This window comes from Phocoena phocoena, chromosome 7 (genome assembly GCF_963924675.1).
Source record: "Phocoena phocoena chromosome 7, mPhoPho1.1, whole genome shotgun sequence".
Lineage (NCBI taxonomy): Eukaryota > Metazoa > Chordata > Mammalia > Artiodactyla > Phocoenidae > Phocoena > Phocoena phocoena.
Window position 1 is genome coordinate 63,789,459 of NC_089225.1, and position 24,592 is coordinate 63,814,050.

The window sequence follows — 24,592 nt, forward strand, 5'->3', positions numbered from 1 at the left end:
CCTTCTTAGGTTGGTTGTTTAGTAAATGACTATTAAGAGGTGTTCTTCTTTGCCATAGATTCTTAAGTTTTAACTACTTAAAACTCTTCTTTAGGTTCAAAGTACAGAGGGAGAAGCTCCTCATGTTCCAACCACTTACCAGCTAGGTCTTAACAAGTCAAAAAGAGGTAAGTAAACCAGTACTCACTAGTTCCCGAGCACACTACCAAAGCATCTTTGGGGGATTTAGAAAAGGTATTTTTTTTTAATCTATCAGTGTTTGTAGTACCTGTAAGTGTAAAAAGAAGATTAGGAACACAGCTGTGCCTGCTTCATTATGGTTTGGTTATAGAATTTTTTTTATCTTCCTGAAGACTTTTGTGCTCATAAAGTAATTTTAGTTTGCTTATCTTGTAATGACCTCCTTACACAATTCTGTGTATTCTAAATACTTTTTCAGTTCTACACAAGGGCTAGATGGGAAGTGATAGAGCAACAGAGTCAGGCCTACTTTTTACATGGTTGGGATTGAAATGTACACTTGTATTATCCACCTCTGGGTTTTTATTATTTAAATGCGACTCCCAGGTGTAATAAATGAATGTGCCTCTGGCAGAAAACACCAGTCAGTCTCTCAGCAGCAAGTAAAGCTAGTTAAATTCAAACTGTAAATCAAAGGTCAGTGGCTCAGACATTGTTCTTCTCTTGAATTATTATTGACCAAAGAACCTTTGAATCCATTTCTTTCACTTTTAACTTACAACAGAAAAACATGTCTGATCATCTTTAAAGTCACAAAGCTTTTGAGATTTAGAGAAAAGGAGAGAGGAAGTTAAAATGACCACTGAAGGTAGGAGTGTTTATTTTTAAACTTTACACATGCTGAACCACCCTTTTTTTTTTTAAGCAAAGATTCATATGTATGTTCCTAGAATAGGAAATTACATGTTTGTTCTCTTCTGATCTCTGAAGTGACTTCATATGAGACAATTTGCATATAATTTTTCTTTTATTGCAGTATGATACTGAGAAACAAGAGCTCCACTCACTAGGTCATCACAGTTCTGGTCAGACACAAAATGAACTTCCCTGCTTAATTTTCTTCCCTTTGTGAGTCCATAAATTTATGTATGTGTTCCTGAGCCATAGGCAGAGTTCACAGCCATCCAGGAATCTTTGCTTTAGATAGGTAGACAAGGGATGCATTGGAAAAATCAGCTTGCCCTGTGTCAAAAAGAGGATAAAAACAGCATAATTACTTTAAGATCTTTGAAGAGTAAGCTTCCTGTGGTGGGAAAGATGGAATGTGGTTTTTATTCACATCTGGGTTTCTTCCTCTTATCTATGTAGGAGCACTTATTTCTGGTGGCATAAGTAAAAATGGTAACATTTTTTTTGAATCACGTCTTTATAAAGTAACAGTAAAATGGTTTTGTGTGTGTGCATGAGAGAGAGGGAGTGAGAACAGTACAGTGTTTTAGTCATTTTTTGAAAGTAGCCTATCAGATTTTGATAATGTGATATGCAAATATCTTAAATTAATCATAGTGGCAGAATTAGAATCACTGGTATAATATATTCATTTCACAAAGTTAGTAAAAATGCATATACAGTGCCTGTATAAAAACACTTCACACTTTAGTAATAGAACTTTGGAAGTTACAGTGATGTTAATCTCAAATCTAGTCCTGGGATTTACATACTGAAGAAGAGAGGTTTAGTGACTCAACTCATGTCACAAGCTAACATTCAGTAGGTATATTAAGAGCAGTCCAAGATTTTTCTAATTACTGAAGACAGTCAGTATTCTCTTTAGTCTAGCAGAGTATATGGGTGTCCTGTTTACGTTTCTCTGCAATACTGGATAAATAGAATTTCCACATCGGTTTTGTTCTCACTTTAATGTTTGCTCTAACTTCCTAGTTTTTAATTAGAAATAATGTCTTATCTCTTCAGTTAGGACAGAGGTCTATTTCTTTTTAGTTGTATCTTTTTCTTTGGTGAACTGTGTTTTTTGTGAAACTGAAACATCTGACTAAAGAACCTCAGTTGTGATTTATAGTTTACAAAACAGTTTCACTTATGTTCTGCTTAGTTTCTGAAGTAACCGTGTGAGGTAGAATGATTATCCCATTTTTTTGGAGGAGAGAAGTTATTGCTTATGATGATAAAGCCGAAACTTGAACCCAGGCTTCCTTGTTCTTTTCCACTGCCTCACACCTGCTCTGAAGCCTGAGCAGTCTACCCGCGACCTGATGTGTGTGAATTCAGGCAGGACTAACCGTGGAGAGGTGCACTCGGCACAGGCTGTAGTATGCTGCAGATAAAACAGATCTTAGCAGAGAGAACCCGAACGGAGCTGGTCAGGGCTTCCTGGGCTCTTTTGCAACTGCTCTTTGCCCAAGCAGATGGGGCAGTTTCACTTCTAAATTCTTTAAGAAACTGTTTAATTCTCTTGTTGCTTTAAGGAGATAGTTATCATTGATTCATTCAGCAAACATTTTTTATTGTTGGCTTGGTCTAGGTACTTGGGATACAAAGAAGAATAAATAACGTTCCTGTCTTCAGAACGCTGACAATCTAGTTTTTTTTTAAAAAAAGACATGCAAACACATAATTATGGTGATGACTCCTATGACATGTTAATCATTTTCTCAAATAATAAAATGCATAATCAGTACCTATGGTAACAGCTTATTCCAATTCACTTTCACAATTATTACAATTTACCTAGATTTATCAAGGATATGGATCAATTCCATATATTTCATTATGCAGTTTTGTTAATTTCAAAACAACATTACAGAATTATTTTAAATTTTTAATGGGAAAAAAATTATTCTGTTTCATGTTGCTCCAGATTGAACCTAAGGTTATTATAATATTTTTCAAAGTCAGGCAACCTGTAATTAATTTTGGATTTTATTGAAACATATTATTAAGTACTTTCTATCATTCAAGTCTTAAATGAATGTGGACTTGGTAAACACACTTTATTTAGCCTGTTGCTTTTTAAGTTCTGTGGAACTTGACTATCGCATGAAGTGTCTCCCTCAGTAAATGTAATAGCTGTAAAGTCTCCCCCACTGTGGTACTTGTAGTGTGGTTGGGCATGTGATCAGGCCAGCTGTGTTTAGTTGGTCATTTTAGTTACTTAAAAAAAAATTTCTCTAGGTTATACTAACCAGGAATTAGAGTTTTGAGGGCAAAAAATAAGCAAGTTTATTGTAAAATTAACAATATTACCTACTAGTTGAACCTATGTGATTGAGTTTCATTCAGTTGTTAAGAAATAACTTTCATAACTTACAAATGTTTGCATCATTTGAAACATCAGAGACATGTAAGTACTCTTGTGTACAACTTATTTAATTTGTTGGCCTTAATTGTATTTTTATTTTCTTACTAGTGAAGGTAATAGAAGTTTTTACACACTACATTTAAACTTCTGATTTCACCTACTATGTGTCTTCACATATTTACATAATGAAAATGGTTTACTTTGGGACTTTATTTTTATTAGAGCCATTTTTCATTTCAGGCTCTTGTCCTCCAAGGATAAGACATTAATTGGATTTACCAAAAAATACATTATAATTAGAGCTTAATTAGCAACTGAACACTGAGGATTTCTGATCTGATTCAGTTTTGTTTGAATTCAAGTTACTTCCTATGCTTTGAAGCCACAATTTTGCATAAGTGATGTATACTTTTCTAAGAAAGAATCACTGTTGTGTATCATATATCTTTTGGGAATCATATATATGTAATACTGTACTCATTGAAGTCTTATTTAGCAGTTTTGTATAACTAAATTTCTTTTGGTAGATCAACTATTACGTACTGCAAGTCAGCACTCTGATAGCAGTGGTTTTGCTGAAGATTCGACAGACTGCCTCTCCCTTAATCATCTTCAGGTAAAATTTCCTATTGTAGTAGGCACTGTGATTAACTTCTGTATATTTAGGTGGTTTTTCACTGGCTGTATATTTCAAGACCATCTGTGTTATCTTTATTTTTCAAATGACGATAAGACTAAAATTCTAGGATGCAGATGTTATCTGAGCATTTGACTGCAAATTTTAGGTTTCACTAATTCTTCATTTCTGAGAAACAACAAAAAAAGCTTCTCCTTTATTTTTGCACCACCAGTAAACAGTATTTTAATCCTTAACCTATTCTGTTATTTAAAAAAATTTTTTACCGTCATTGTGTTTCAGTATTTTACAATAATTATTTAATAACTAAAACTGGGGATCCATAGCTTGCTGAATATTATCTGACTGTTACGCTATAGTGTGTTAGATAACCCAGAAAATAGCCACGTCTTTATCCCCAACGAGCTTATAGTTTATGTGTGCAGTACACAGAATGTACATGAAAAGTGGTTAAAACATCTGTAAGGAAATTTTAAAGAAAATTGGAATAAGAGAAAAAGAGAACCTAAAAAAGCCCTTTAGAAACAAAGCATTTAAGGAGTAGACAGACAAGAAGTTTCTAAGGAAACTCAGAATAATCCAGCAGGCATAAAAATTGGGAGATGGAGGAGAAACTTTTAAAAGGAAAGCTATGGCCATTGGAGTGAAAAGGTGAGAATTTGTTTATTCTGAAATTGAGTAGTTGAGCAAATAGTTCTGATGTATTAAATGATGCAAAAGCATGAATGGAGAGTAGATCAGTGATGAAGAGAAGATATGAATGTTAACTGTTTTTTCAAATAAGAATGATAGCTTAAGAGTTATAGGTCTTTTTGTCTTTTTCATACAGTAATGACTAAGGGAAAGGGCTCTAAGAGAAAGAGAGCTTGATGCAGAAAAATCTGGGATGAAACTGGAGAAATACCCTAGCCCTGGAGAGGATGTGATGAGAAGTACAGGTTGGAGGGATTAGCTTGGAAAAGAGATACAGTTTTCTTTCAGAATGGAGAGGAGGGAATGATGAGGAAAGGTATGGGGAAATTTGTAGGTGTTGGGAAAGAAGTTAAGAAATTTCTGTCCATTTTCTTTGTGTCAGTGTCTTATGTTAGAAGAAAAGGAGATGGGTATTGAAAAGGGATTTAAGGAAAATAGTAAAGATCTGGAATAATCTTTGTGAGAAAGCAGTTTAGAACAGCACCAGAGCCAAAACCAAGGTGGGAGACCCCAAAAGTATAGAAGCATCGTATCAGTTTGGTATTTTGTTAATGCTACTACTTATTTGAATTCTCCATCCTTCTACCTGTTTTCTTTTCACAGGTTCACGAGTCCTTGCAAGCCATGGGGAGTAGTGCTGATAGTTGTGACAGTGAGACAACAGTCACATCATTTGGTGAAGACCTTGTCACACCAACAGCACAAGACCAGCCTTATTTTAATGAATCAGAAGAGGAGTCTCTTACCTGTCCTCAGATGGGAAGAGAGAAGGCAGCAACAATTGCTGACAAACGGTCAGATGGCCAGGATTTCCCCCAGTGCGAGACTGTTGAGAATACAGGACATCAACAGTCCACCTGTAGTGCAGGGGATCACGTTACTGAAATTACTGAAAGGAAAGAGGATGTGTCTCCAGCACAGCCAGTGGAACTACTGAGGGAAGCAAGTGCTGTAAGTGATGTGGATAAAAGCAGTGAATGTGAATTTGCCCAGTATACCACCCACCATATTCTTAAATCATTGGCTTCTATTGAAGCTAAATGCAATGAGAAGGGCGCTGAAAATACAACTGGGCCTCCCTCTTCTGTGGACAGAGTTAATACAGCTTTGCAAAGAGCGCAAATGAAGGTTTGCACTCTGTCTAATCAAAGAGTGGGGCGTAGCTTGATAAAGTCAAAAGATCTGTTAAAACAGAGGTACTTGTTTGCAAAAGCTGGCTATCCTCTAAGAAGGTCTCAGTCTTTACCAACCACCTTGCTGAGCCCAGTAAGGGTTGTATCCTCTGTCAATGTTCGGTTATCCCCCGGAAAAGAGACCAGATGCAGTCCACCTTCCTTCACTTACAAGTACACACCGGAAGAGGAACAGAAATTAGAAAGAGAGGCGATTGAGCATGATGGTCAGTCTTTAGTTAAGTCCACCATTTTCATCTCTCCATCATTTGTGAAGAAAGAAGAAGCTGCCCAGAGTGAGGTGAACCGGTTGGAGGAGTGCCATCAGCGAAGGACTCCGGCCTGTTCGCTGTATGCTCCGGCACCTGTATCTCAGTCCACCTGCTCCCTTCACTCTGTCCCCTCCGAGTGGCAGGAAGGGCCCCTGTGTGAGCACATGAGAACTCTGAGCACTCACAGCATTCCCAACATATCAGGCACCACCTGTAGTGCCTTCACTTCCCCTCTGGGGTGTCCTTACTCACATAGACATGCTGCCTACCCTCACCGAGTGTGCTCTGTGAACCCTCCTTCTGCCATCGAAATGCAGTTGCGAAGAGTGTTGCATGATATTAGAAACTCACTGCAGAATCTTTCACAGGTATGAGAAAAAGTTTATCCTTCTTACCTATTTTTCTTTTATTGGTCTGAGTACCTCTTAATTTTCAGGGAAGCTGGGACCCATCAGGCCTGAGCTACCTCAGCCTCATTTTCCTGCATGCCTCAGCTTATCTGTACCTGCCCCCTCGCAGCGTCTTCCCTCCTAGCTCAAGGGAACAGCTGTAACTAATTCTGAACAAGGTGAATTTCTCTGCTCACAATCTCCCTCCTTTCTAGAGAAGAGATTTTGCTCATTAGGTCTCCTGCTCTTTAGCCTCTCCTGCACTGTCGTTGTCTTAGTCAAGTTGTCTCTGTTATTAAAAGAACTTCCCTCTCAAGTACCGTCTGTCCTTTTCTTTTCCATCTGACAGTGTTCACCACCTCTTCTTTCTAAGTTTTCCTCCCCTTGGCTTCTGTGTCGCCGTATGTTCTCCTGGTTCCACTCGTTGCTCTCTGACTAAGCTTTCCCTTCATCTGCTGACTCCTGATGCTGGTCGCCTGGCACAGAATTAGTCTGCTTCCACTGAGTTAAAAGGCTGGGACCACCTCAGAAGAGAAAAAATCAGGTAAAGTGTGAATTTGAGTAAGAACGGTCTATGTGTCTTGTCACTTTTAAAGTCATCGCTCTCAGATTTGTTAGTGGGCTGGAAATAATTTCCAAAATAAGCTTTGAAAAGAAGTAAATTGTCTCTTGGTTTGCCTCTCACATTTCCTTTCTTTATTTTTTAAATTAATTAATTCATTTATTTATTTTTGGCTGCGTTGGGTCTTCATTGCTGCGTGCGGGCTTTCTCTAGTTGCGGCAAGAGGGGGCTACTCTTCGTCGTAGTGCGCGGGCTTCTTGTGTTGCGGAGCATGGGTTCCAGGCGCTTGGGCTTCAGTAGTTGTGACGTGTGGGCTCAGTAATTGTGGCTCGCGGGCTCTAGAGCGCAGGCTTGGTAGTTGTGGCACACGGGCTTAATTGCTTCGCGGCATGTGGGATCTTCCTGGACCAGGGCTCGAATCCGTGTCCTCTGCATTGGCAGGCGGATTCTTAACCACTGCACCACCAGGGAAGCCCCACATTTCCTTTCTAAATCTCTTTCGAAACTACTTATATTTAGACAGTTGAGGAAATGAAGAAAACGACAGTGTAATGTAATGATCGGGTTATTCAGTTAAGAGTCGAGAGGCATAGAGTATATATATAGATCCCTTATCATGGTGACATAGTAGACAGGAAGCCACTTGGACAGTAAAAATGAAAGTTGGAACTTTTCAAGCTATGTAGTAAAATACACCTTCTTTTAAGTATAGATTTTATCCTCATGATGATTGTCTCTTAATGATTTTCAGTCTAACTAGAAAGTGGGTGTTTCTCCTTCCTCCTTACAAAATGTAGTTCTATCTACATGTGAGACATTTAACCTTTCAGCTGCAGTTATATGAAGCTGGGGATTCCCAGGGTCCTGTCCACCTGCACCCTCAAGTGCACCTGTCTAGGCCAGCTTGTTCTGCTCTAAATGTGGTCTTCTCTCTTCAGTGTCCCATCAGTAACTCAGCTAATTAATTTCCCCACCCTCACACCACCCCACCTCAGTAGACAGACGCTCTTCATGACCTGGCCTCTGCCTATCTCTCCAGGCCCATTCCCTGTGTGTGTGCTCCAGCCACATTGGACTGCATGCAAGCCTCCACACAGGCGTGTGTCCCTAGGTGTCTGTTTCTTTACACATTCTACTTCTTTTTTTTTTATACCTGGAACACCCCGCCCTTGCCTTTCTTCACCTGACCAAGTCCCTTTTACTGTTAAGGCTCAGCTCAGGGGTCACCACTGTCGGGAACACTTAACTAATCTGGATTTTTGCTTGTTCCTATGATAGCATTCCCCATGCTGCCCCCAGCCAATATTATATATATATATTTTTTACTCCTGTTTTCTCTTCTTTCTTACACTGTGAGAACACTTGAAGGCTGGAAGTGACTTTTACTTCATCTTTTTCACTGCCTAAAATAGTGAAGCATAGTAGATACTCAGATGTCTAAGAATGAGTGTGATGATTGCTTGCTACTTTCTCCAGCCAAGTTAGTAATTTCTGTAATCTCAGAATGATATTTGCTATTGCTTCTACATTTCTGAGTTTTGTTTTTATTTTTCTGCTTTCTCAAGGCAAGAGAGAGGTCCTGTAAGACATAGGTTTGAACTATTTGTGTTCCTTTGCCTCTTTCCCATTCCAATACCCTGACTTATAACCTTCAACAGATAGGAGTAGTGGGTAGCACTGGGGACTGATTTATTTGGTTCCTGCTTATAACATGAAGTGGTTTTTGGTTTTTGCCTCAAAGAGAAAAATATGTAGAGCCAAAATTCTGCCTTTTTAACACCTTAGATAATTTGGAAGCAGTCGCTTTAACATTGATTCCTAATCATACTTCCACTCTTTTGAAGCACCCTGTGATGAGAGGGCCTGATCTTGCTGCTGCTCCCTATAGTACTCAGAAGTCATCTGTTCTACCTCTTTATGAAGTAAGTTCTTACTTAAATCTCTGTGTTACAAAATAATTTGTGTGATTTAGAAGTTAATGCTGTTGTATTGTATTTTAGAATACTTTTCAGGAGCTCCAAGTAATGAGGCGGAGCCTGAATTTGTTTAGAACGCAAATGATGGATTTAGAATTGGCAGTGCTGCGTCAGCAAACCATGGTTTATCATCATATGACTGAGGACGAAAGGTAAAAGTTCATTTGACTCAAAATATTTTTCTTTCTAAAAAGCATTGTTAACTTTTTTATTGAAGCTGGGTTTTATTTCTGTTGTGTACCCTTTATGTAGTCTGTGAACCAGTGTAAATAAAATTGGGCATAGTGTTCTGCTAGGTAAACTTCTCTGCCTTTGGTGGATTGAGGAAGATAGTGGTTGCAATCTGTTTTTATTGTCTGGGATATTTGTAATCGAGGAGAGAGGAAGAAAAACCAGTTCTCCCAGCGGTTACACCTGTTGCAGTCGCTGTTGTGCTAATGTATAGCACTTGGAGTTCAGTACCTTCTGAAAGCTTGTGAGAGAGTTGTGAACACTGAATCTCCAAACTGCTTTTTTCAAACTTTGTGCCTACTGACAGATATGAAGTTGATCAGCTCCAGAGCTTGAGAAATTCAGTCCGAATGGAACTTCAGGACCTGGAGATGCAGCTGGAGGAGCGTCTGCTGGGGCTGGAGGAGCAGCTTCACGCTGTGAGTGTGCCTTCGCCCTTCCGCTCCTCAGCACTCATGGTACGCTACCTTGGGTTGTGCATAGGTTTTTCACTCAGGACTTGTTTATAATGTTCCACACAATTTAGGACAAATGTCTCAATTTAAAAACACTTATTTTAATGGCATTAGAGACGTGCAGAGTTTTTAAGGAGCCTTTCCCACAAATCAGTGGAATGTGCAAGTTGTAATTATTTTCTTAAATGTTTAGTATATTTAGAAATACATTGAAAAATCATAATTTTTAATAATAGAAAATAAGAAGCAATACAAAAGTTTAGGGATTTTAAAGGGAAAATGATAGTGGGTTAACATATGACTGATATAGATGTTAATCATTGCATGTAACTTGAAGAACACAGATATATGTAATATATATATTTCACTTAGACTTCTTTTCCCCCTTTCTTGCCTTTGAAAAAAAAAAACTGTTTCCTTTAAACGTTCCCTTTATTTTGGATTCTTTTCCATTCTTTATGTTTTTTAAGGAATCAAATGATATCTTCGTAAAAGCAGAGAAACATGTATTCAACCAAGAGAATAGAAAGAAACACTGTTTCTCTTTATTTTGTACCACTGTTCTTACTCCTAAGGTTCCTTTCCATGCAATTTGAACTCCAACAGTTGTATTCTTATTTTTGCCAAAATCTTCCAGTCGTAGAATATACTGTTTTGAAATGTTGAAATACTGAATTTTCTCTTTGTTAATTAAACAACATACCTGATTTTGTTAAAAAATAAATGCATGAATACACACACATATATATGTACATATATGGAGTAGAATAAGAATGTGTGTGTGTATACACATATATATATGTATAGCATAGACTAAGAATATCCTGTATTGTCAATGAATATCTTTTTCCATAAAAGGCTTTGATCCATTATTCTGAGAAATGTGTGTTGGTGAGAGCAGAGAATCAGAACATCTTCTATACAAACTTCAGTCACAGTAACACATTTTATAGGATCCTGTGACAGTTTAGACTGACCTTTGTGACATAAAGGACTGCTTCAGAGCAATAATTAGTTCATTATAAAACACTTGCAATTTGAAAAAATACACACACACACATATTGTTCTTACTTTTTCAGGGAATGTGTGGCAGTAGAAGCGCTGATAACTTGTCATGCCCTTCTCCATTGAATGTAATGGAACCAGTAAGCCTCTTTCCTTTTAAATCACTGGGGAAGGGAATGATATAATATTTCATAAACACTGTTTTCCTAATGTAGATGACATTTTTTTAAAATACAGAATTTGATAAGTTAGTTAAATTGATTAGAAGTGACTCGGGCACTTCTGAAAGTCCACCGCCATCTTTGGCCACTGAAGAGCCAGTTAATTGCAAAAGTGATTTATCTTTGTGGTCTAAAGGAAATAATGCATCATAAAAAGTAATTCATACTCCAGGAAATGTGCTTTCACAGTCTGATTCCAGGTCCTTTTGGTAACTGGATCTGTAAGATGACTACTTTTTGAAAAAAAGTATGATTTTTATTATTTTTTAAGCAAGTCAGTTCATTTGGGGGGCATTATGAGTAGCTATTTTATTTTTTACAAGTTACTCTTCTTTTTTTTTTTTTTTTTTTTTTTTTTGTGATACGTGGGCCTCTCACCATTGTGGCCTCTCCCGTTGCGGAGCACAGGCTCCAGACGCGCAGGCCCAGCGGCCATGGCTCACGGGCCCAGCCGCTCCGCGGCATGTGGGATCCTCCCGGACTGGGGCACGAACCTGTGTCTCCTGCGTCAGCAGGCGGACTCTCAATCACTGCGCCACCAGGGAAGCCCAAGTTACTCCTCTTGATAAGTAATTTGGACCCCTGTGTGGGACCAAGTAAAATTTCATCCAGCTGTAGTTTAGTTACACATTTCATGGCTTGATCTCTGTGAATTTAAATTTTCCTTGCTATTTTTGCAAATGAAATTGAGTAGTAACTAAACGAATGCATTAGAATCATGTCTTTACAAGTTAAGTGATTTGGGGCAGTAATCACACCTAGGATTTTAATCTTCTTTTAACTACCAATCTTAATTTCAAGAGAGAAGAATTACAATTTTTCTCATCTCCAGGTCACTGAACTGATGCGGGAACAGTCATATCTGAAGTCTGAATTGGGCCTGGGCCTTGGAGAAATGGGATTTGAAATTCCTCCTGGAGAAAGCTTAGAATCTGTTTTCTCCCAAGCAACGTCAGAGTCATCTTCTGTATGTTCTGGTCCCTCTCATGCCAATAGAACTGGAGTACCTTCTAGTGACTCAGTGGGCAGACCCAAAACCCATCTGGTACCAAGCAAGAAAGTATTCCGAGCGTCGGTGGCCTTAACACCAACTGCTCCTTCTAGAACAGGCTCTGTGCAGACACCTCCAGATATGGAAAGTTCTGAGGAAGTTTTTGCAGCTGAAGAAGCCTCAGAGGCTGTAGGACCTAAATCTGAAGTGGAGAAAGAGCATGGAAGAATCTCATTATTGCCAGCTGCTGAGGAAATGCATAAAAATGTGGAGCAAGATGAGTTACAGCAAGTCATAAGGGAGGTGAGTAAAATCTACGCTTAGTTTATTTGGAGTAGGTTTTGTTTGAACATTAATTATTTATAAGCTATTCCTTTGATTCATTGTATTCAGTAATTTTCCCATTGATCCAACTCGTGTCTATTATGTATCTATGAAGAAGGCATATGTAGGGTTCAAATAAGTGAACACATGACAAACTCTCTAGACCTCTGTTTCCACCTTTGTAAAATTAGGGATTATAATTTAGATCTTTTCCAGGATTAAAAGCTGTCATTTAATAATGTGAATTGACATTAAAAAATGGTGTTGAGATTTTAAGAAGTAAAAAAAAATTTGAGCTGTTTGGCTTAGTGGGTGGAGAAATGTGGAAATTATATAAGTTGTTCAAAGATAGAAATAAAAAATGAAAAGAAGGTTTACCCTGTGTGATTAGCAGTATGCAGACCTGAAATATTTAACCATAGTTGTAGGTTACCAAAAAGACTGCAGAAACTTAGGAGGATTAGTAATCAAGGGCAAACATTAATTGAGAAAATTAGTAAAATAGTTGCTTTTGGCACTAGGATCAGGTGCTAAGGAATAGTATGTATATCATTTAAAAAGGGAGACTGCTATAGATACATGTTTATAATGACTTTTTTTTCCTTTTCTTCTCAAATCACATTGTGTCTTTGGGTGCAAAATCCAATAGAGTGCATGGAATAAAAATTACACATGTTGAATTTATTTTTTTCATTCTGTTCCCTGTATTAAGAGTAACTCTAAGGAAGAACCATAATTACTCATAATTCTTTCCAAATGAGATACTAAAATCCATGATAAAAAAGGATCATTCATTCTTTCCAATAGTTGAAAAGAAGAATATCCTATAAGTTAAAAAAAAAAAAAAAGGTTTATAAGTATCTTAATGAGTACCTGCTCTGTAAGGGTAAAAGAAAGATATGAGACATGAATGCTTAAGCTTAAAGTCCAGTAGGAAGGTAAATAAGACTAACTCAGGAAACAGTTGAAAAATCATACAGAAATCATTTTGTATAATGTATTGAGAACTAAGAATTTAGAACTGGAAAAAATCAAACTGAGCCAGAGAAATTAGTGTCAGTGACTCCCTCTTTTTAATCTGTGTATTTCCAATAAATTCAGTAACATGAACTTAACATATTTTTAGAATTAACTCATGAGTAGCATAAAACAAATTTTTAGTGGTTATAGGTCAATAATGGTGGCAACAGACCAAAATGTTCCTTCAAATGGGCCATTGATCCTCTGGGTCCAAAGATTAGTTCATGTGTATTAGTTGCCACCATTTATAGCTGCATGATAGTGGCTTGAGAAGTATACTGAAAATACTCAGTTTTGTTATATAGTATGATATATGCATTCCTAAAAATTGTTGTGCTATGCAAATTTGTATAATAAAAACACAGAGCTTATGGGGAAAATAGTATTAGAAGCATAACACTCAAAACTTGTGACATGTTTTTAAAAAGGTAAAAACCTAATAGAAACAGTAACACTATTTTATAAATGTTAAATGGTTAAGAAATACATAAATACTGCAATAATGTGACACTTTACCTTGAAAAAGACCTGAAACTTGCTTGTGGAATTGGACTTTGGAAGGGTTGCAGCTTGTGAGTTATTGTGGAGTGGTGGAGGAGGGTGACATGAAGTCCAGCAGAAAGTTTTAATGCCAGATGCAGATAGGTGCGCTTCATAACACAGTGAACTGACATAGCTGGTAGGTGTTTAATGTTTGTACAGTTTGGGTACTCTGTTCCCTGGTTCAGCTGACATTCAGATAAATTCACATTTACAAAACAAGCATTCTAGCAGATGAGACTGCATGTGTGTAATTTCTATTTATGACATGAATTACCAACTTAAAAGGTCTTAATTCTATAAATTTATTTGTCCTACAAATGTAATTACTTTTGTAGGTTGATTGTGGCTGGCAGATATTTAGCAGGGTCTGTACATGTACATTGCTCAGTTAGGTGTGACTGATTATAATTCATTCTTATTTATGTGTTTCACATCAAAGATCAATTTTTGAGTAGAATTGAGTTTTACTCAAAAAATTATTTTTCTCCACAATATATATGTTAACTGAGGAAGTAAGTTTTAAGGTACTCTCCCCCCACCCAGAAATGTGATATTTTTGTTCCCTTTAGCTTGTTTTGGTTTGAAAATTTTCCTTGGAAACTGGACTTTATGTACTCATTTAGCACAAATACTCCCTTAATGCACTCTTGAATCCTCATTTTTAAAGTTGTTAATGGATGGCCTGATATGTGCTATAAGTAATTTCCTGGGTGTAAAGCATCCCTAAGCCAGAACATTGATTTTTTGGCTGATAGAAAATAGCATACATATAGAAAAGTTGGTTGTTTCCATCATAATGTGGTGGTGCTAGAGAATTAATCGTTTATAAGAACATCCCATCAAATATGGAAGATTTTATAATTTGAAGACTGATATGCAAGGCAAATGTTTGAAGAATTTTTCAGAATTCGTTATTAAACCTGTTAATTAGAAACCCCTAATTCAGAATTTGGCATAGTTTGGACAAACTTTGGCTTAGTATTGACCCTTTTAACTGTCTACAAAGAAGGACTTAGCAAGCAAAATACGTAGTAGATCAAACAAGGCATAAGAAGGAATACTTTACTTAAAAAAAAAAGAAAAAACTACAGACTAATATCACTGATGAACAGAGATGCAAAAATCCTCAACAAAATACTAGCAAACAGCACATTAAAAGGATCATACACCATGATCAAGGGGGGTTTATCCCAGGAATGCAAGGATTCTTCAGTATACGGAAATCAGTCATCAATGTGATACACCATATTAACGAATTGAAGGAGAAAAACCATATGATCATCTCAATAGATGCAGAAAAAGCTTTTGACAAAATTCAACATGCATTTATGATAAAAACTCTCCAGAAAGTGGGCATAGAGGGAACCTACCTCAACATAATAAAGGCCATATATGACAAAACCCACAGCAAACATCATTCTCAATGGAGAAAAACTGAAACCTTTTCCTCTAATATCAGGAACAAGACAAGATGTCCACTCTCACCACTATTGTTCAACATAGTTTTGATAGTTTTAGCCACAGCAAGCAGAGAATAAAAGAAATAAAAGGAATCCAAATTGGAAAAAAGGAAGTAAAGCTGTCACTTTTTGCAGATGACATGATACTATACATAGAGAATCCTAAAGATGCTACCAGAAAACTACTAGAGCTAATCAATGAATCTGGTAAAGTAGCAGGATACAAAATTAATGCACAGAAATCTTTTGCATTCCTATACACTAATGATGAAAAATCTGAAAGTGAAATTAAGAAAACACTCCCATTTACCATTGCAACAAAAAGAATAAAATACCTAGGAATAAACCTACCTAAGGAGACAAAAGACCTGTATGCAGAAAACTATAAGACACTGATGAAAGTAATTAAAGATGATACAAATAGATGGAGAGATATACCGTGTTCTTGGATTGGAAGAATCAACATTGTGAAAATGACTCTACTACCCAAAGCAATCTGCAGATTCAGTGCATTCTCTATCAAACTACCACTGGCATTTTTCACAGAACTAGAACAAAAAATTTCACAATCTGTATGGAAACACAAAAGACCCCGAATAGCCAAAGCGATCTTTTGAAACAAAAACGGAGCTGGAGAAATCGGGCTCCCTGACTTCAGACAATACTACAAAGCTACAGTAATCAAGACAGTATGGTACTGGCACAAAAACAGAAATATAGATCAATGGAACAGGATAGAAAGCTCAGAGATAAACCCACGCACATATGGTCACCTTATCTTTGATAAAGGAGGCAAGAATACACAATGGAGAAAAGACAGCCTCTTCAATAAGTGGTGCTGGAAAAACTGGACAGCTACATATAAAAGAATGAAATTAGAACACTCCCTAATACCATACACAAAAATAAACTCAAAATGGGTTAGAGACCTAACTGTAAGGCCAGACACTATCGAACTCTTAGAGGAAAACATAGGTAGAATACTCTATGACATAAATCACAGCAAGATCCTTTTTGACCCACCTCCTAGAGAAATGGAAATAAAAATAAACAAATGGGACCTAATGAAACTTCAAAGCCTTTGCACGGCAAAGGAAACCATAAACAAGACGAAAAGACAACCCTCAGAATGGGAGAAGATATTTGCAAATGAAGCAACTGACAAAGGATTAATCTCCAAAATTTCCAAGCAGCTCATGCAGCTCAATATCAGGAACACAAAGAACCCAATCCAAAAATGGGCAGAAGACCTAAATAGACATTTCTCCAGAGAAGATATACAGATTGCCAACAAACACATGAAAGAATGCTCAACATCATTAATCATTAGAGAAATGCAAATCAGAACTACAATGAGATATCGTCTCACACCAGTCAGAATGGCCATCATCAAAAAATCTAGAAACAATAAATGCTGGAGAGGGCGTGGAGCAAAGGGAACCCTCATACACTGTTGGTGGGAATGTAAATTGATACAGCCACTATGGAGAACAGTATGGAGGTTCCTTAAAAAACTAAAACTAGAATTACCATATGACCCAGCAATCCCACTACTGGGCATATATCCTGAGAAAACCATAATTCAAAGAGTCATGTACCACAATGTTCATTGCAGCTCTATTTAACCAGGACATGGAAGCAACCTAAGTGTCCATCGACCGATGAATGGATAAAGAAGATGTGGCACATACATACAATGGAATATAACTCAGCCATAAAAAGAAATGAAACTGAGTTATTTGTAGTGAGGTGTATGGACCTAGAGTCTGTCATATAGAGTGAAGTTAGTCAGAAAGAGAAATACAAATACCGTATGCTAACACGTATATATGGAATCTAAAAAAAAAAAAATTGGTCATGAACAACCTAGGGACAAGACAGGAATAAAGACACAGACCTACTAGAGAATGGACTTGAGGACATGGGGAGGGGGATGGGTAAGCTGGGACAAAGTGAGAGTGGTAGTGTCTATATGGACATATATACACTACCAAATGTAAAATAGCTAGCTAGTGGGAAGCAGTCGCATAGCACAGGGAGATCAGCTCGGTGCTATGTGACCAGCTAGAAGGGTGGGATAGGGAGAGAGATGAATGAGGGAAGAGATATGGGGATATATGTATATGTATAACTCCAATTAAAATGTTTAAAAAAATAAATAAGTATAGCATCAGAGAACCAGGTTAAAAAAAAAGGAATACTGTTGTCCTTAAGAAAATAAACTCTTCTGAAGCAGTTTAAAAGCATGTGTTAATAGATAAGTTAGTCTAATGCCATTTACAATTTAAACAAATAATTTGGGTTATCATCTTAGCTCAATTACAATGGTGTTGTTAAACTTTGTTTACAAAATTCAGATTAGTCTTGATTCTGTTCATTTAAAATTGGTAATCTTTTTACTTAAATATACATGGTACTGAATTCCAATTTTTTTAAGCTTATTGTATCAGCTACCAAGAAAATTAGATTGTCTTCCCAGTAAATTATGGGTCTCTAACCCCATTAACAAAGCTACTATTCATGAAGAAAAGATTTAAGCTTGGGTTGAACAGTTTTGTAGGTGAGGATTAAACATGTTTGGCAGACACTTTCAGGGAAGTTTTCTTGTTGCAGTCATGGGTGCATGAAACGATGTCTATCAGGCCTTTGTTTCCATTATTTCACCATATGTGAACTTTTTTAAAAGAATCCTTTCATTATTTATAATGTGTTAATGCAGTAGTTTAATGCAGTAGAATTCTTTTGAAGGAACACACTGGAAGTTCTTGCAAATATTCAATACACTCATTTAATAACTAAGCTTTTTGTCAGATGAAAGATACCCCATTCCTGTGCAGGTTGCATATGTTGTAGTGGGGACATGTACACACTCTTGGAATTTGCCCAGGTGGTCTGTGATGTATGTAATCAGTGGCCTGAAACTGTTTATAGTTGCTTTAAAAAAAAAAAGTAAGAAAGAAGATTACTTAATAGAATAAATGAGCATCTGCCCACAGAAGCAAATGGAACAGAATTACATATCAAAGCATAAACACAGATTGCTCTGTGTAGAGAGTACTTTGTTTATTGAAGTTCCTAGGCTTGGTTCATGCCTTTTTGTATCTATTACATTTCATCTGGCAAGCTTTAACATGTATTTTGGTAAATACACAGCTTGCATGTGTTCTTATTACAATTCTATTAGTGATCACTTGATATAATGGCTGCCACACAGGAAGCACTCAGTAACTCAGTAGATGCGTAGTAAATGGACGTGTTGCCCCACACTTCAGGCTTGCTGTCAGCCTGTTTATTTGCCAGTGTGCATTCCTTCCTTAATCTCAAGTAGTCTGTCTTCAGCCTGTCTTACTTTTTGAAGTTATAAAGGTGACTTCACCATCCATCCCACTGATTTTCTCACTAATCCTTCTCACCTCTCTGTAGCGTGGGAGACTTTGGAACTAATTTATTTGTTCATACATTTATTACTTCAATAAATTATCAAAGGCATTTTGTCATTTTCAGTGCTAGTCTGTAGTCCTTTGTTTTTCTACTTTCTGTTCCTTTTTGTGTCTGATACTGTCTCTCTCAGGCATGTGCTGTCTCACTCTCTCATTGATGCATTTATTCAGACATTCATTGAGCACTTACTGTGTGCCAGGATACATTGATTAATTTCCATTTGAGCTCCCCGTTTCTATTCTAATTCCTCTGTACTCTTTACCTAGTAGGAACTGTCTTGTTGGCTAGGCTTCTTTTTGCTGTGTCTCCAAGGTGCTCTTGCTACAGTTTTCATCCTCACTATTGTCTGAAATTTTCCTTACTTTTTCATTATTATGTTAAGACTGCTATTCTCTGAGAATTTATTTTTTTCCTCTTCTAGCCCATACTAGTCTCTCATTTTTAAAAATTTGTTCTTATGTCATTAATGAATTAATAAATAATTTTCTCCTTTCAATATTTCATGAAACAATATTCATTTTGTGCCCACCTAGGTTATAACATCCTTGGTAGAGACTCTTTTATGCTTTACTCCAGTAATATCTGTACCCCCCACCCCCCCAAATGTTGGCACATTTGGGGGGGTGTGGGGTACAAAGTATTCTTTGTAGAGAATACTTTCTAGCTAGTTTGTTTTTGAATGATGAAGTACGATGAGATGTGCATTGGACAACAGGACTGAAAGACTCTGCTACTCACTGTCTTTTGTAAATATAGACTTACAGAGGATCTGATTCAACACACTGCATTTGCACTTGTATATTGTGGCAAAGAGATTCTGGTTTTCATAATATTTGTATCCAATACATATTTGTTTAAATAATGAATCTGAAGTACTATGAACTTAAGAAACTTTTGATGTTTTGTTGTTTAAAGCTTAGAAATATTGGTAGAAGGTAAGATGAGAAGCTTCTATTTATTCAAATATGTTTCAGTACAGATGGCTGGTAGCTAAGGAGCATTTGTTTCTCTGAATACTTATGTATAAATATGTATTGTGTACCAATTTTGCATGACATTATTACAGAGCCATTTTTGGAAAGACTTCGATTGAGATGTGTTCAGGATGTACTTAGGAACATTTAAGGGAACAGATCAGGCTGACAGGAAACTGGAAATGTAGAATTTTTTAAAGCTGGTTGAGAGTGTCTCAAGTGCTAATTCGGGAAGGCATTATCAGCTTATTTCAGGAAATACACATTTAAAGCCTTCACAGAGGGCTATTCGGAGGTGATGCTATATCATTAGAGAGAAAAAGGCTTAGATAGGCACGTGTAGTGTTTGGGCATCTGGAGAAGAAAATCTTGATGGAATTGTCATTGCCCCTAGGTCTGTTTGCCTTTTCCAACAATAAAATGATGTAATCCTTGTCCAAAGCAAAATTTTCAGACAGGTGACAAATGTACCATACAACTAAATAAATATTTATTTCTTTAGAGTTTATGGTTGATTCGAGGATTTTTTTTCATGTTTTAAACAAAATTGTACTAGATGATCATTTCTTCTTTTCACTTAAAATGCACATGTTAGGTTAGAATAATATGTAATAACTTCTTTAGATACTTTGCTTTCAGTTAGTATAAACAGGCAATACACCTGTATATTATTTTGCCACTAATAGGTTTTCTTAACAATGAGAATACTTGAGTATCCTGCTGGTTACCAAACAAAGATAGACATTAACAAAAAACATAAAAGTGAACCTAACATTTAATCAGTTCTTTCAGGTTATTTTGTGTCATGGGGCAAATTATCTAATGAAGTTTTTAAATCTGACGTTTGTTAGTGTTCTCAACTTGAGAATTGTGATATTTTATAATGGAGCTATCTGAGTTGTGCTAGACAAGACCTCACAATGTGATCTGAGTTTGAGGATAGATGGATGTGATTCCCTACTTGCTCTCTGTATTTCATGAAGGGTTTACATGAAGGTTGTAGTTCTCTCTATAGTTTAGCTGACTGCAGGAATTAAATACTATTTATTTTTCTGAAAATAGAATAAAATGGATTATAGTCATATTGTTAAATTCTTATTTTCCTCTTCTTCCATTCTAGATTAAAGAGTCTATTGTTGGGGAAATCAGACGGGAAATTGTAAGTGGACTTCTGGCAGCAGTATCTTCAAGTAAAGCATCTAATTCTAAGCAAGATAGTCATTAAATGGAATTTATAGGTAAATTTTTCTGAATTTCTTTGTTTAGATAAATGTAAATTAGTACTTAGTTTTTAATACTTTTTTTTTTTAGTATACAGGTCTGTTTCTCTAGCTAAATTTTGATTTATAGAAAGTATGTAATATGTTATCCTGCAGTGTGAAAACCTCTTACAACCTCATTTGAAGTGTAAGCAAGTCAAATCTCATAATCTCAAACCTCCAAGGGATTATTGATATTTTGCCATTTTATTGAAATTTCATTATAGTAAATAAATTCTGGAACTGGGGAAATAGGGACCTTCAAACCTGAGTTTTATCTTGATAGCACTGGTTTCAATGTTATTTCAAATGTACAATTTATGGATCAAGATTTCAAGCCTTAATCATAAATTTCTAGTATCTTTGTCTTTTAAAGAAACCTATCCCATAGGTCCCATATCTAATCATGTCATAATTTATAAAGGAGGATCATATATATATATATATATATATATACACACATATATATTTATATATATATATTTTTTTACAGAATATTCTCATCCTTCCTTTTAAAGACCTTTCAGTAGTAATTGAAAAATGTGTAATGTTCACTTCTCTTTCTTTTTTAAGATTGGCATGGGTCCTATTAGCTGTGTGATATTGGAGTTATCAATGATATACACTGGTGGAGGTGTCATTTGTGCTTCAGAAGATACTTGCTGCTGAGCTGGGCTACTGTATACAGTGTACAATGTTTATTTCTTCTGTGCATATCTTTTTAAAAGAACATAGAAACTTAGGCACTTTGCTGACTTTATTTCTTTTCTAAACTATCAAACTGTAGCCATTTGAAAAGCCTAATATTTATTTGTATGTCAATATTTTCCAATTGATTCCCTAGGAAGAATTTTAAAACTTGAAAACTTCCAGACTTAACCAACTTATAAATAACATATTTCTTCAGACTAGCTTCTTAAAACACTGACCTCTATGAGGTATTTACTGTGCAATAACTGATTCATTTTTTGAGAGCTTGAAACAACCAATGATTTTTCCCTCCACTGCTGTTAATTAGTGTCACTTCCAAGAAGAAAAATTGTTCTCTTGTAAAAATTGCTCTTAATTCTTGAGGAGGTTACTAATAGCAGTAGGATAGAATTTATATGTTACCTAAAACTACTTAATGTTCTTACACTGTAAAGCATTGTTACTTTACCCAAGACAATTGCAATTTTATTATAGCTTATGTAGTTTTTTTTTTTTATTTTGGAAACATGCCTTAGGTTAAACACTATGTACTTATTGCATTTTCCAGACTTCTTTATTATAAGGAGATGTTTCTTCTTTTAGACTAAATAGTGGAGTATTGCCAAAATAATGGGGCCTGTGACTTGAATGGATAGAAATGAATAAGCTGGTTTTGTTTTTTCAAAATGGAAGTAATTTAGATTTGTTTTTCTCATAATAGATGGTTTTAATTCATTTTTAACCAGTGAGAACTGTTTATGGGAAAAAAAAGGAAGGTAGTTTCCTATTTGGTTTCATATATGTTAAATAAATGTGTAAAGTAACAACCAAATGTTATTAGAATTATTCTTTAGCATTTATAATTTTCAACTCCTATCATATTTCTTTGTGTGAAGTTTTAATCAAAAGTGGTTGAGATGTTAACAGTATACTTTGAAAGAATATCTAAAAGGTTTTAAAAATGTCTGAATTATCACACAAAGGCTGATTTCTAAAAAAAAAAATTAATAAAGTATTTATTTTGCCTAACATGTTTTTATTGATTTCTTTTCTTGAACCACAACATGAAGAATTTGGATTAGATATGAAGAGTAACAAATAAGGTCCAAAAGAATTGGAGCATATAACCTAATAGGCTAAAATTCTCTTTTCCTCAAGAGGCCTCTATGATGCTTTCAAAAATGGTTAAGACTAGACCACCCTGGAGAAGGAGTGCACACTGATGCCTCTTGGTCTCATCCAGTTCTGTGGTCCTAATGATTACCATCTGAGGCAAAATAAAACTTTTCTTTAAAATGCACTGTTAGACTACAAAGAACAGACATTAAAATATTACCTTAGTCTTTGGCCAAATTATTCAGCAATTTGACTACTTGATTCTCATAATTGCAATGATACATATAAGCCAAACACCCAACATTAATAGTTATACAGATATCAATGATTTTTAACTAATCAGCTTTGTAGCCACTTATAGTTCATTTCTGACAATACAAGATACCCAGAATTTGACAATCAAAATGAAAGGTAATACAACTGGAATAACAGCCTGAGTCAATGGGCAAATCCCTTACACAGTTTATAAGTCAAATAAAATGAACTTCATCTCCTCTTTCCATTCTAAATCTTTGTGTACTTGAACATTTGAAAGCTACTATATTCACGCCACCATGCTAGCTGCTGAAATGAATGAGAGCGGGTCTAGATGGAAGGACAGGACATTTTTTTTTCTTAATGGTAAGTATCAAATGAAAAATATGAAGATCATAAAAAGAATCTGCAAAAGTGTAGCCTGGGGTGGTTGGAGAAGTAAGTCTCACCAAGAAGATTTGGTTTGAGTAAAGTCTTGAAGAATGGGAAGTGGAAAGGATAGGGTTTAAGTTATCAAGAATATTAGCAAAGGTTATAAATTGAGTTTGAATTACTATATGATTGGCGAAGGCATGTTTTTAAGAGCCCAAGCTGTGTATAGCTTGTACCTATTGTGCTAAGAGCCTGAATGAAGAAAGCATAGAAGGAAAACGAAACTTGAAATGGTGATATGGAAGTTGGGAGCCACTGTGAATGATGTACCATTGACAAAAATGGGCAGCTTCTCAGACTTGAAGTAAGTACTGTTCCTCTAAGAACATTAGGTTGAATTTCTGTAACATTTAAAATAATTGTCTTAGGGCTTCCCTCGTGGCGCAGTGGTTGAGAGTCTGCCTGCCAATGCAGGGGACACAGGTTCGTGCCCCGGTCCTGGAAGATCCCACATGCCGCAGAGCGGCTGGCCCTGTGAGCCGTGGCCGCTGAGCCTGCACGTCCGGAGGCTGTGCTCCGCAACGGGAGAGGCCACAACAGTGAGAGGCCCACATACCACAAAAAAAAAGAAAAAAAAAAAATTGTCTTACACCAATTAAGACAATAAATTGTCTTACACCAATTAAGACAATTAAGCTCAGCTGGATGTCTCACCTCTTTTTTTTAAAATTTATTTTTAAAGACATTATTTTTAGAGCAGTTTTAGGTTTACAACATTTAACTTGTTGTAGAGGAAAATAAGAATGCAGTAAAGTGCATGTAAAATGTAAAAAAAAAAAAAGTATGTTTCGGGGATTCCTGAAGAGATGGTGTACTGTCCATTCTCCTGACCTGTCCAAATGGGAGTGTAGTGCTAGCTGGGAGAATAAAGCAGAACTGAAGCACAGTTTCTTGTTTTTGTTTTTCTTACCTTTTCCTGGAAAGGAAGAATTGATAGCACTTAGGAAGTCGGAAGACAAAATATTCTATCTTATAATTAAATTAAGGATCTAAGTTGTAGTAGGTTATGTATGGCTGTTAGAATCATTTATGAATATTGAAAGCATTTAGTTAACACTCTAGCTGCATTCTAAATGTACAAAGTTAAGATGTCTTACCTAATTAATAGCTCTCTCCTATACAATTTTTTATTTCCATTTATTACTGTTAGGTGAGGCCCTTCACCTTTTTTTGTTCTCATTTTCACAACTGAT

At 36.2% G+C, this 24,592-nt stretch overlaps 1 protein-coding gene across 3 annotated transcripts in view; it reads left to right on the forward strand.

Moving 5' to 3' along the window:
• ITPRID2 (ITPR interacting domain containing 2) overlaps positions 1-22,627 on the forward strand; it is a 38,626-nt gene extending 15,999 nt beyond the window's left edge. The window contains exons 9-17 of one of the 3 annotated variants that reach the window (XM_065880370.1): positions 95-167; positions 3,808-3,896; positions 5,214-6,422; positions 8,850-8,927; positions 9,006-9,133; positions 9,520-9,670; positions 10,748-10,813; positions 11,727-12,188; positions 21,480-22,627. In XM_065880370.1, coding sequence (XP_065736442.1) covers positions 95-167; positions 3,808-3,896; positions 5,214-6,422; positions 8,850-8,927; positions 9,006-9,133; positions 9,520-9,670; positions 10,748-10,813; positions 11,727-12,188; positions 21,480-21,575 — 2,352 coding nt within the window. In that variant the 3' untranslated portion in view covers positions 21,576-22,627. Of the gene's footprint in view, positions 1-94; positions 168-3,807; positions 3,897-5,213; positions 6,423-8,849; positions 8,928-9,005; positions 9,134-9,519; positions 9,671-10,747; positions 10,814-11,726; positions 12,189-20,767; positions 20,873-21,479 lie in introns of those variants that run through there. The other 2 variants (XM_065880369.1, XM_065880371.1) reach the window with 2 other exon arrangements.
• Positions 22,628-24,592: the final 1,965 nt, after the last annotated feature.